At 39.8% G+C, this 13,927-nt stretch overlaps 1 protein-coding gene across 3 annotated transcripts in view; it reads right to left on the bottom strand.

The window, feature by feature from the left end:
* Positions 1-13,927, bottom strand: part of ADAMTS18 (ADAM metallopeptidase with thrombospondin type 1 motif 18) — a 75,433-nt gene that overhangs the window by 36,817 nt on the left and 24,689 nt on the right. For 2 of the 3 annotated variants that reach the window (XM_069026588.1, XM_069026589.1), the window contains exons 4-9: positions 10,337-10,619; positions 6,518-6,717; positions 5,696-5,779; positions 4,688-4,847; positions 4,061-4,166; positions 822-959 (exon numbers count right to left, since the gene is read on the bottom strand). In XM_069026588.1, the coding sequence (XP_068882689.1) occupies positions 822-959; positions 4,061-4,166; positions 4,688-4,847; positions 5,696-5,779; positions 6,518-6,717; positions 10,337-10,619 (971 nt within the window). Of the gene's footprint in view, positions 1-821; positions 960-4,060; positions 4,167-4,687; positions 4,848-5,695; positions 5,780-6,517; positions 6,718-10,332; positions 10,620-13,927 lie in introns of those variants that run through there. The other variant, XM_069026590.1, reaches the window with a different exon arrangement.

The following is a 13,927-nucleotide window of genomic DNA, read 5'->3' as shown; positions in this document are numbered from 1 at the left end:
GACTTTTTAGCTTACAACTTGCTTCTGTACACAAAATATATTGCATTAAAAAATCCCCAGAACTCCATTATATTTTCTGGCTGCTACTCAAAGATATCGACCAGGAATTCAAGGATCAGATCCACATTAACTGCCTGATTCTCACTCTAAGGAATTAACACCTAAAATGCCTGTGTTGGTCTTGGTCAGAGCACCTCCTACTATTTTTTAGTATCTGCATTGACAAAAAAAAAAAAGGGAAATATTAATGTAATGATGAATTAAACAGTGATTGAAAAATGGTTGCTCTAAAGGCATCACTGAGTTATGATAACATGCTGGAAAAATAACTGACATCTTTCCCTTTTCCCTTTCTCCCAGAAACAGGATGTGAAAAGTGTAAAATGTCCTTAACTCATGACATGAGCTAGATCAAGAGAGAAACTCCAGTGAGAAAGGCCACTGATGTTAATTTACATTTTGTAATGACTTTGGTACCACTGTGTCTGCCCTCTTTTGTGTACACTTCCTACTAATTCTCTAACAAACCCAGCTGCTGACGGGAACGCCTGGGAAAGAATGATATGCCAGTCATTACTGCAGGGTAGTCCTGGAGGGTGAAACTCATGCTTTTGAAACAAGGCAGGACAAAAGCCCTTCCAGGCCACACCAGCTCAGCACTCCAGCAGCCTGAGTGTGTGGGCTCACACACTGCAAGGGTTTGAGCACATTTTAAAGGAGGAGAATTTCGCACTTTAGTAATTTTTATGCTGTTCAGGAATTCAAGCCCAGTTACTAAAGCTGCATTCCCTGGCATGGGCCCAGATTTACATCTGACCTACCTGAGAAATTTGTTGAGATACTGCCTGCTGCACACAGACCAAGAAAACACTCCATTGTTTCCAGTGAGTGTGGGAGACATAATATTTCCCTCAGCTTTTCTACAAGCATTTCCTTCTCCATCGTGAATCATACCAAAGCTGAAAAGAGAAACAGGTGGGAGAGTGAAAATCTAGATTAAACAGAAGCAAGACAAAATCTGGGGGAAAAGAAACACTTTCCTGGTAACAGCTCCACGCTTGAACTCCACAGGGAACGTGGAATTCATCCCTTTCATTCCAAAGGCATGAAAACATATGCACCACACAAATTAGTATTGGTATGAAACAAGTTCCAATTAACAGCAAATTTTTGTCATCACACACTTGTCTGATGGGAAAGGATAGTCAGGTTCCAAGGAAGAGCCACACTGGGGGTGGACAGGAGGTCTGCACTGGGAGCCAGTGCCAGGACACTGCACAGAGGCACTGGAGCTGCAGACTGGGCCCAGTTTCCCAGTTCACCCATTTCTCATTCTCGAAGGAGAACATTTTCATGGTGAGGTGGATGGACATCATGGATTTTATGTTCAGCCACACTTGTACTTTCCTGCGAACCTGTCAGCTTAAAACCAGCAAGCAGTGTGATCCTGTCTTTGCCCAGGGATAATGCCTGTTAACATGAGTGGTGTGGAGATCAGAATCCATGGAAATAGCAACCACAGGAATATACCTTACATACCATAACTGCCTTCCTAATAGGCAGGAAGAGCTACAGAGCTCCACTTGCAGCAAAGGAAATGGGTGTGAATGAAGAGAATACAAAAGTATGAATATAAAAATATTATTATTCTTTCTAATTTTGGCCACTAACTTGCTATATTATCTCAGGCAAATCACATTGGTTTCCTCACCTTTGTTATACAGTGTCATTTTGTCTAGACTGTAAATGTTCAATGGGAAGAGTGCCTCTTACTGGGAATACTGCCTCTTATGGGGTGTTTTGCTCAGTCTGAGAATCAGGAGGCCCAGCTTTCACTAGGAGAGGTGTTAGGATGATATAAAGAATAATAGGCAATAATTAAAAAATCACATTATAATTACAAATTATGGGGATTTTATTGATATAATAAAGCTAATTTTTAGAGGTTTTCCTTTCACTGTTCTGTATTTACTCACTGTATGGGACATCTGTGAATTTCAATGTGTTTGGGATAGAAATTTCATCATCTGTTACTTCAATATTGTAGTACATTGGTGACTTTATAAATGTAATCTGTGCATGTGCAGGGAATATCTCATATACTGGACTCAAGCCTCTACTGCTATAAATCATTACAGGCTCATCAGAGTTACTGCATGTGTTGCCACCAGCTGAAGCTCCAAACTTCTTAAAATATATGGCTCTTTCTATAAATGGACAAAAAAAGTACCAATTGAGCCAGTATTTTAGAACCCTTCATAAAATACTTTATTCCCCTGCACTGCAGCCAGAGAATCCCCAGTTTATATTCCACTGACACAGCGGGGTCTGGACACCCAGAGGAACTGTTAAGCTTTCAGGTGAAAATACAAACTTTAGAAAATCACTAAAATGCCTAACAAAACACTAAAATGTCTAACCACTGAAGCTTTCAGTGGATCACAGAGTGTGATATTCCCCTCCTATGAAACCTTTGGTTAATACATTCACAGTGGACCTCAGCACCCCCAAGGCTGTCATAGGTTTTTTTCTTCCAGGAGTCTCTGTATCACAGAAACCAAGTCCTGTTGTCTTACATCATGTATTAGGTAGTCTCAGGACCATGAACATGACAAATGATCATAAAGACATTTTGTGTCTGGCACAGGCTTTCCCCAGGAGATAAGAAGCATTTTATTAGGAGCATGGAAGTATACCAAAGAAAGGTTGAATAATATGAGAATCAAAGGCAGTGGTGAAAAAGGAAAAAATAAAGAAAAATTTTTTTTAAATTCCAAGAAGACTCTCCCAAATCAAATAAGAAAATTAAAAGGGAGGAGAACATAAAGAAGATAAATGGGATAATTCTTGAATAATCATCTATGGGCCTGATTCTCTACTAATACTGATCGAAGGGCATTAAAAATATCCTGAGGTCAGTGAAATTGCATTAGTGTGACAGGAGGATCAAACAATATTCATATTACATATCTGGTCCTTTGAATGCTTTGGCACAATTCCCACGGGCCTCACTGGCAGCTGGATTACTCTTTAATTCCTTGCTTCCCTTCAGATGCACAGAAACCTGTGAAAGGGTCACTCGTGTAGACATTAGGTCATAGTGTGTACTGCAGAGCATATTTGTACAATGAAAACTAAATAGTCCTGATGCACTCAGGCAGAATGGGAAGGCTTCATGCCTTGACCAATCAGCAGAATACAGTACCACTGCTTTCCAGAGGTCTTCTGTGCATTAATATTGCTGAAAAATCAAGACCTTTGAACTAACCCGTGATATCAGGTTTGTACCACACAGAGAAACTGTGCTTCTCTACTGCCAGTGGTGAGACCGACTCCAGCTTGAACTGTGCTAAAATTGGAAATCAAAACTATGCACAAAGTTGTGGAAAAGTAATTCAAAATGATTGGGGAAAAAAACCAGCAGAAAAAAACCTGATCATCATCTTTAGCTTGAATTCAACAAATTGAAGAATAGCTGAAGCTCCACAAAAGATTATTCCTGATTTTGTATGAGAGACACCAGGTTCTAAGAAAATTACAGTCTTTCTACAATAGAAATCAAATGGAAATCCAACAGATATAAATACAGAAAGGCAGAAACCAGCACAAAGGTGGGTTTTACCCAAATCACACACTAAACACGTAGAGAGAACAAAGGACAGGCTGAATGTTTCCTATGAAACTCTGCGTCTTCTGGGAAAAGGAGACCTCCAAGAGACTCAGAGAGATCCCCTCTCCATTGAAGCTGCAGAAACCTGCAGTGATCCCTCTCTTTTTGAAGCAACCATATGGATACCAGCAGTAATTTTCCTACCAGAATGTGGGAGCAGTGTGAGAAGCTCAAAGGTATGAAAGAGGACTTGTCACTTCTGAGCCCTGCAGAACACCACTGGTGACCAGTATTCAGCTGGATGCAACCCTGCTCACCACCACTCTCTGGGCTTCCAAATGATTTATATTTAGAATGAGCCAATCCAAATGATCTATATTTAACTGATTTATATTAAATAGGCTATGTTTCCATTCACTTACGTATTTGTTTATAGAAGAAGAAACTTACTTGTGTCCAGATTCATGAGCAATTGTAAAAGCCAGTCCAAGGCCTGTATCTTCATTAATGGTGCAACTGCGGTACTTGCTGCACATGCCACTGATAGGTGCAAATCCTGAAGGAAGGAAGCAGTAAAATAGCTTGTTCCTCTACAGAATTCCAAATACACGTATCATCTGCACTGCTCCTAATAAGCCAGTTTATTTTGGCACACGGAGACACTTGTCTGCTTCATCAGGTTTATCATGGAGGAATTACAGCAGACTTTTATTTGACAATAAAGGGACTCCTTTATAAAAAGTATAAATCAAAGCTAACCTCTCCAACTACACTTTATTTGTAAAGATTATTCTCCCCCACAACCCACCCCCCCATGCCTTTCCTGCTCTCAAATCAGGGAGGAATCCCATTCAAAAAAGCAAGCAGTCACAAAAAGAAAAAAAAAATAAGAGTGGCTCAGAAATATTCTCAAAATCAAAAATATTCCTTGAAGAGGCGACAGTTCAAAAATACTACTGTACTGTCCTCTTCAAGAAGAATAAGAGCACGTGCAAAAATGAACTCTTTTATTTGAAACCAATTCTGCTCCTGCTGTGGACACCCCCAAGTTTCTCAGCCTGTGTTTTGGTGTCATACCTAAAGTATCACAGGGCTCGTTCTTCCAAGAGCAGATGTCAAAGCCCGTCAGAAGGATGGCATGGTCATGGCGCTTCCCGTTCTTCCCAACCAGGGCTGACTGCCACTGACAGAAGCTGTTCAGGGACTGGTCAGCGTGGTGGTTGATTAACAACCCACTCTGCAGGGAGTGCACAGACACACAGACAAGGTGCTTCCATCAGGATGTGAGAAAGGAGATTGAAAAAGTAAGAACTGCAGAGGGGAAAGGGAATTAATATTTCATATTTGTTCTACATCAGTTTATGTATTCCCATGTTGACTGTCTGTGGTGGTTGAGTCAGCTGATGAGTGAATCTCTTACAACTGTAAAATAAAAACTGGGCCTCTCCCCAGACACACAGATATTTCCAAAGTTGGTGGCTGGAATTACAGTGTACAAATATATTTGATTCCTGAGAATGCTGAACACCAAGCCATATTCAATATTGTGATTAAAATGTATTGTGCTTTCTGGGGAGGAAAAGTATTATTCAAGTAGATCAACCCATTATGGATTTCTTTTCAGCAAAAGAGGTTTTGTCTTGTCTCAGCACCCCTGGCACAAGAATTGGTTCCACTCCCACCTTTTGTTACATGCTTTCTTTAGTTTGGGACTTCTCCTTACCACTTCTGATCATCACACCCCAGAAAGCTCAGTTCAAAATTTTTCTATTTAGTTAAATACTTATTAAGTAGATTCCTTATTCCAGACATTTCTCCTCAAGGAAACGCTGGAAAATGTTCAGTTTTATCTTACTGGAAGCATTTCAATGTTTCTAAAGAATATTTACATGAAATGAAGAATTTAGAATCAAAACCCAAGAAGCAGTGAAAAGCAGAAAGTGTCATTTTGGAGATTTTGGCAGTTTTAATCTTCTCATACTCTCTGTCTTAAGAAACCTCCCTGTACATAACACGGGACACCCAATGCTCCCAATGAACAGCAGCAAATGAAGGAGCTCAGACAAAAATTCTGACACAACTTACAGGCTCTTGTTCCAAAAGAAGCAGGCTCACAACAATAATGTTTATATCACTTCCAATCGTTCCATCTTTAAACAGACTAGAGACCTGCAAAGATTATTGGAGAGGAAATATCACCTACATGCATAATCCCTTTTTAATAGATTAAACATATGTCCTGAATTACTGCCTTGGACTTCATTTTCAGCACTAACTAATGGAGTTATACACCTTGGAGGAGTAATCCAAAAGAGCTCAAACCAGAGGAATTATGTCCCAAACTACACTTAGTCAAAAACTTGAAAATCTTCTATTGACTTCAGTGGCCTTTGATCTGTGCTTGGTCTCCTGGATCAAGTGTAATTAAGGCCAAAGTTCAAGCTCAAGTTTTTCAATACAAAAGTAAAGAGCAAGACAACACAGGAAAACCTGCATCTGGTCAAATTATATCAATTTTATGGGAATAAATTTGTGCTTTCTCAAATAAATGTTTGTTTCTAGGAGACACGAGATGAAACAGACTAAGCTTCATGATACTAAATGAAAGCTTCAATTTCAGAGTACCTGCCTTTTTTGTACTACACAGGAAGTATTTTAAAATTTAACGCTTTAAATATTCTCCTTTTTTTTTTTTTTTTACTCTACAGTACTGTTGCCAGAGCTGTGATAATCTAAAGATGTACATTTAAAGGCTTTTTGACCTAAGTAATACATTAGATGAGGGTTGAAGAAAGGCTTGCATAGGGTGCCTCTACTATTTTTAGTATCACTTTTTGTCCAATGAAAGATCCTACTCTGACACAATATTCCCCAGAGAAAAGACACTTCAGTGACACCACACCTTACCATGTTCATGACTGTTAAGATGTATGTTGTTACATTTTCCTTGCCATGTTTCTCCAACATTTTTTTATCTGCCACAACAAGGGTTTCAACATTTAGACTTCCATTTTTCTGAATTTTAGCAGATGATCTTTTGAACCTCACAGAAGTCCCATACTCATCTGAGCGAATGTAGGTCTCTTCTGTGGGTGGCTTGGGTGCATCTAAAAGGAAATAAAACTGTTTTGGAAAGAGTTCAGATCACCCATGAACAGTTTCATCAGAAAATGAAGTATCACAGGTTTAAAGCCTTAGATTATTTTTATAGCATGTGATTTAATACTTCTGGCTAAGTTCTCCTATATTTATTAAAAAATACCTGATTCATTCCTGAGGGAAGGACGGCTACAGGGAGAGAAGGAAATGGGAGAACCACATTCGTACACAATAAGCAGTTTAAAATAAGGAACTAATCTAACAAAATGGTAGCATCTGTGCAAAAAAATACAACAGAATTTTTAACAGAGTATCTGCATTTTTCCTGTCCTTTTGATAACTTCCTGAGGTGTTTGGCATGTGCTACTTACGTAGCAGCTGGCAAAAAAGTCCTTTCCACAACAGATGTCCATGGTCAGTACAGAAATCAGATACCCACCACACGTAAATTCCTGCCAGCCTGATCCTGGGACTGACATCAGCCTTCCATGCCAAACTGCCACTGAGATTATTCCTGCTGTGATGGATGCCAAGGGAATGTATTTATTGAGTATAGGGAAAAGTTAGGCAACACCAAGGAGGGCTTGACAACAATGCATATCCCAATTCCAGGGTGCATTTTCTCTCTCTGCTGGTGAAGCACAGGCAGTGGCACAGCTGGAGAATGATCTCTACTCCAGTTCTTCAGGGAACCAGAGAAAGGGAAAAGAAATCCATCTCCCACATCCTTACAGTGCTCCTGCTATCCACAGCTTCTTCTGCATAAGCCTACACTGCCTTTGCATCAAGAATTAACTCAAAGGTCACTCTAACAAACTCTTTGGATAGCAATGGGATTTTTTTGACACAGGATGTAACAACACAAGTGAGGGAGCCTCAGGTAGTGATCCTGCCTGTGCCTCATCAGAAAGTTATTCCAAAGAGCTAAAACAGACCCTTACTTGCTTCCATGCCAAACTGGGAAATCAAGAACACCACAGAATGCACAACAGTGGTCTGCTTTCAGGAACTCAGCACTCTGAAGAGCATTTAACATATAAAGGACCATGTTATGGTGATTTTCAAATGTACCACTCATTATACACAACCATCCTTTACAAGCTCAAAGAACTTTTCTTTTCTGGAGGCACACTGAGACACAAGGCCAGGCCTCGCCCAAGAGGGAAGTGCTCAGTTCAAGGCTCATCAGTGCCCAGGTACTATTTCGAAGGCAATACAACTTCAGCGCACACATATATCCATGAGCAGAGGAGTTTTGCTCTTGAATTTACTTCACTGCTAGTCATAAAACCTTAGCAGCAGTTTCATGCATGTTTTACTAACTATAGTCCAGTTAGTTCTCATGATCTAAAAGCATTTAGATTGTGACAAAGAGTTTGGAAGATGATTAACTGGCTTTTCTAGTGCCTACAAACTACTTGCACGTGAAATTTTAAAAGATGGTGAGTGGGACAAGCTGTTCTTATGACAAAGTGGCAATGTGCTCTTCCCTCTTACTGCTCAGCAAGTTTAATTTCATTCTTTAGGTTAGGATAAATTAACCTTGACTAGGCAGGGTTAATAGCAGAGCACCGCCTTTTGTCAGCCTGAATTCTCCATCCCTTTGTTCATTCGAGCTGAAACTTTCTATTCCAGGTGACCAGACTGGATTTCGCTGCAAATTTCAAACGGGTGTGACTCCAGATCTTAGAATAAAACCAGGAAAATAATGTAAAAATTAAAAAAAAAAAAAAAAAGGGCAAGAAGAAAAAAGTACCAAGTACTCATAGAAAAAGTGTTCCCTTTACTGGAGTAATTTCTTCTGCATCCTGTATTTTCCTCTACTCAATTAAACAGTTACAAGTGATTTTATTTCTATTTCATTCAGTGAATACAAGATCAATTTGTTCTATAAATTAACCAAGGCTGGGTCTGGAAATAAGCTGTCATTTTTTAGAACTCCTTCCTTTCTCTCAGAAGGATACAGGTATGAGCTGCATGAAGTGAAAGACCACAGGATGTGAAAAGAAAGTTTTGTGGATAAGGTACTTAAATGCCATCTTGCTGAATAGGATCCTAAGAGTGTGTCTGACATCGAGTTCCTAAACAGTGGTGGGTAGATCACTATAGCTAAACTCATCACAGTTGGATGCTAATTGCATGTTCATTTTGCATAAACTTCAGCTTGAATATGCAACTAAGAGCTCAGAGTTGTAAGTGACATTATTGAATAAATGGATTTACATGTAGAATTACAAAAGCAAGAAAAATTTTAAAGAAAAATTCCGTTTCTCAATTTGGTCCCCAGAAGCAGTGGTTACTTCTGACCTCTCCTGTGTCTGTGAGTCCCATTTATAAGACAGGAATAACAACAATATCTTCTCACATCCCAGGAGGTCATGCAAATACAGTGTTCAAAATGCTCTCCATTATAGGGATAAGCACTGTATAAAAGCTCAAGAGGACATGAATAATTCTGAATTTGTACAAGCAGTCACAGCAGGAACAGTAAATAAGGCACAAACTCACAGTGGACAAAATGGGCCAGTGTAGAACAGAGGAGACAACCGAGCACCATCACCCCTGCTCTGCAGCAGGAAAACCAGACAGGAGGGAAAAGGAGGATGTAATGAGGCAGTTTTGGGCTGCACTAGAAGGCAAATGTTTACAGGTTGAATCTCAGGCTATTGTATCTGGAATTTGAGGGTTGGCTTTTAAACCTGGGGGAAGGATTTTTGAATTTTTAACAAGCCATTTGTTTTCAGGCCACAGTCTCAGCCAGCCACCTTTCCCACTAATTCCTTTCTCATTCCTTCCCTTCTATTTATTTTCTCTTTCTTCCTTACACACCTTTGGAAAAGGAAGCTGCTCATTTTCTCAGAACTTCAGTAGGAAGTTGGAAGAATGTAAGTGGACTGAGGCACTGTTTGCAGTCCTGGAGACCCTCATTAAGAAACTCAGCTCAGAAGCTGATCAGCTTTCAAAAAGACTCAACTGAATGCTAAAGGTACAGATATAGGGTCCAAGGGAGCTCTAAAATGTTCTGCAATTCAAGGACCTAATGAAGGATTCAGAATGGATCTTGGCAGGTAATATATTTCAATATATTTTTTAAGACATGGCTCCAAAATCTTATTTAAACAATTTACATGGGTGGTTCTTTTTGAAGATCTCAGTTGCTGAAAATTTCATTATCAAATGGTGAGTTCTGAAAGACTTTCTCTCCATCCTCTCAGAAATTAATGATTTTGAAGCTTTTATTCTCCATCTTCAAGCCTAATTAATTTTTTATCCCCAATCTAACAGAGAGAAGTTCAGGAACTTGGCATCCATCACTGTGCAGAACTGCTTACTGAAAACTATGTCAATGTAAAAAAAAAAAAAAAAATCACCATTGGGATCTTTTAATCTAGGCAAAGTACAAGAAAACTAAACAGTGATTCTGATGGCTTAATAAAAGAGATGATTCTGTGAACTTGGAGGAAAACTCAAGCTCCTCATGTATGTTTCACGTTAGGAATATATAATTTAGAGTTATTACGTCTCCATCCCAAAGGGATGTGAAGAGATGTGAAGCCCACCTCGGGACCACCACACAGCCTGAAACAGCCACTACCTCAAGAAAGGAGAGAAAGTTTCCTTACATACATTTCTTGCGACGTCCACAAAAATGCTGCTTTTGAAACCTTCCGTGGTGGTAACCGCTCGCTTGTGCGTGAAACTTGTGGGAAGTGTGCATTCTGTCATGGCCAAAAGGGGAGGATTTGGGATGGGGCTCTACTGGGTACCGGTGCACCTTCCCCTCGGCAGTCCGCTTGTACAGCACGTGCGGGTGGTGGCCGGCGGGGGACGTGAAGTTGTGCTCCTGTGCCAGCTGCTGAGGTAATGGAGAGATCAGGAACTCGATCTGCCGTGTCCTTATCAAACCTGACTAAAAAAAGAAACGGCACCACAAATTAGAGAGGAGGCTGTCATGGCTCACAGATGGAACGTGCCAGCTCCCCAAGCAACCTTCCTGCAAAGCCCAAACTGACTGCAGGGTGCACCTCCACACTGGTTAGCTACTCGAGTTATTATGACTTGACTTATAGATCAAGTTATAGATCAAGTTATTATTATTCAAGTTACAATCTGGATATTCTTCCCATTTACATACGCATCGTTTCACTTTGGACATGACCAGGTTTCACACTTGGAAAAACTCAAACAGGAATGTTGTGGGACAGGCAGCACAGCACCTTCACACAGTAGCACGGATAGTTTCATATGCAATATTAACCCATTCTTCACAGTACAGCTTTGTTTGTGTACAGGATATACATAAAAAGGAAATGCTTTTGGAAAATACAACTTCTCATAAGTGCACACATTATAAAAGAAAATATTTGAATTAAGGCCCGCAGCTTTTTCAGAACAAGGTATTAGCAAACAGGAATCCCAGACTTAAGGTCACTCTAAGTAGACAATGACATGACAGGTCAGCAGCACAAAGCTGAAGCATCTGAACATTTAAGCACCATCATTCAGTAATCAACTCCCCACACTTTAATCATAATTTAAACACAATGTAAAATTTATACCTTCCTACAAGAGAAATCACTAAAGGCAAATATCTGATTGTTTTCCTTCTTGGATCCCTGAAAGACAGAAGTACGGGAAAACTACACTGTAGTTTTCACATAGTATCTGTGCATAAAACTGCACATGTGATGAAGTGTTTCCAGGATCAGGGCCAGGGAAATGTGGGTGGCACTGAGGAAGTATTTCCATGCAGCTCATTAATCAGTTATGATTTTATTTCATTTCTTGGTTTTGTAAAACATGTTGTAATAAACACCCCTTTTTACCAAGTCAAAAACCAAGAAAAAGTTTCATCAGGTAATTCTATTACATTATATACGTAATACTAGATACAGATTTTTGGTTTGGATCAGCGAGGCTCTACCATGTGCCAACACCCTCCTGCCAAAACTGACATCCCACGAGGACTACATATCTCTTAGGCTTCAGAAAAATATGTGCAGACAAACAAATGTCAATTGCAAACCATCTTGCCCCACATCTCCAGTCCTCCAAGACCATGATTCCACCTCCTTCCTCAAAAAAGGCTTTGAAAATGCAGACATGACACATGTATCACCCCTTCCCTTCTGAAATGGATGTTCTTCTTTAGCACAACCTCCCAGGGCCAGAATGCCATGGGTGTCACAAAGAGAGCAGCTTGAATGCCTGATGTAAGCATTGTATTTTTTTAAGGATCTGTGGAATTTTCTGCGCTTTAAGAACTGTTTCCCCCAAGGAAAACTCAACACAAAGTGAAAAGCAAGTGAAAATTGAAAGTTACATATGAATCTTCACAGCTTTAACTGTTTACTAAACTAATGCTTAAATTGATTTTAAGTCTATTCCAGCTGGAAAGATTTATCAAAGATCTGCAGGTCCTCCATAGTCTACAGTCATCCACTGTGCTCTTTTCATGGAAATTCTCTTCTGCTGATCCAAACCAAAGGCAGCTTTGCAGTACTCCCCAATATAAGCACCTTTCACAGGGGCCCAATAACAGCGCCCATAAAATAACACTGTGATCTCAATTTTGGCAACAGAAGAGATTCCTCCACATTATGAACTGAGAGGGTCTAATTGCCCTCTGAATAATAACAATAAAAAAAAACCAAACAAATGACAGTCTGATCAACAATTTGCCCATTCTCCTCTCTTTAACATGAATTCATAATTACGTATCTCAGCCTGTATCTACTTAACATTCTAAAAGAAGGTTAAAATTGCCTCCATCAATAAAAGACAGGTCTTAAATAATTGACAGGAATTTAACTCGCCTGCTCACTGCAATAAGTTGGCAGGTTTCAAATGTCAGATCACATCTGATCATGACAAAGTACTTTCCTGTAGGGAAGATGACTAATATTTTAATCCTTATGATGTATGTCATCACAAAATTTACAAGTGGTTCTGAGAGGCAATCTTTATCTAGAATGCACTGATAATTGGGCACTGCTAAGCATTTTTTTCTTTTTCAGCTGGAAAACAGAAATGTAGTGAATCTGGTTCTTATTTCCCCCTTTTAAAGGTTTCCACATCTGAAATTATTCCTGTAGGATTCATTTTGTAAATGATTCAGACCATATGGAAAAAAAGGGGGTTCCATATTTTCCTGTAAGAAGCTGTCCCTGATGTACATGAAGTCTCAGCCCCAAACATCATTTCTATATTTAACCTTATAAGGGTGGATTGAAAATTCATAGTGGGGGGGAAGAAGTCACTGAATTCTGGGCCCTGCATGTATTTTACTGCACCTTTACAGGGGCTATAGCTGACTGAGTGCCTTACAAATGTAGTCACATTTTTTCTAACAGAAAAGACCCTAAATCTCCAATAAGACCTTTTTCCTTTGGGTCTTACATCAGACTCATCCTCCAAGTTGAAAAATGCTGTGTGAATGAAAGATATCAAAAAGAAGGTAACATCCAGTTTTATGAAGTTGTCAAGAAGAAAGGGGAAGTGCCACAGAGCAGTCTGGACACTCATTCAATCACACACCGTTTTCCATTTCTTCCAGGTATGGGATGGTTTCAAGGATTCATATTGAAATCATCGCTTTGGGAATTCCAAAGCAATGCAGAGAATGCTGACCTGGCTTCAGACAGAGCTGCAGTCCTCTGGAGCGCTGCAAAGGAGGCAATGGGACAACAACTGCCAGGTACTTTTCCTGCAGGTTCTTAAATTGTAGCATTGGGTAAAGCAGAGTGGCCTCTGGCTCCACTGTGCTGGCTGGCAAACATGCCAGCTGAGAAATGCCACAGCACAGAGGCAGGAGACTGGCACAGAATCATCTTTTCTAGCTTTGCAGCATGAAGGACTTCCAGTTTCTTGAAGGCCAGATTTTGGCTACTGTGTACTCCTGGGTGTCCTGGGAATTTTTTCTACAAATAGATGAAACACCTCCATAACTGAGTTAGATTCGATGTATTCATCCAGCTCAAATACTTCAGAACAAACACTGTCAAAACTGTCATGGAAATTTATGCACTGGGTTTCCTACTTTCAGCATAGCTTTACGTATTACATGTGATTTTCCCTGAATCAAGGATGACTTTCCATTAACCTTGATGGGTTTTAGACACAATGTGGAGAGGGTCAGATAGGTCAAAATCCCATTTTTATTTCGGATTCTCTGCAATTATAACACCATGAGAGGAAGAAGGATGACAAAAATCTAAC

The sequence above is a fragment of the Aphelocoma coerulescens genome, chromosome 11, assembly GCF_041296385.1.
Source record: "Aphelocoma coerulescens isolate FSJ_1873_10779 chromosome 11, UR_Acoe_1.0, whole genome shotgun sequence".
NCBI classification, from domain to species: domain Eukaryota; kingdom Metazoa; phylum Chordata; class Aves; order Passeriformes; family Corvidae; genus Aphelocoma; species Aphelocoma coerulescens.
The sequence above is the reverse complement of the archived record's forward strand: the minus strand, read 5'-3'. Positions and strand labels throughout refer to the sequence as shown.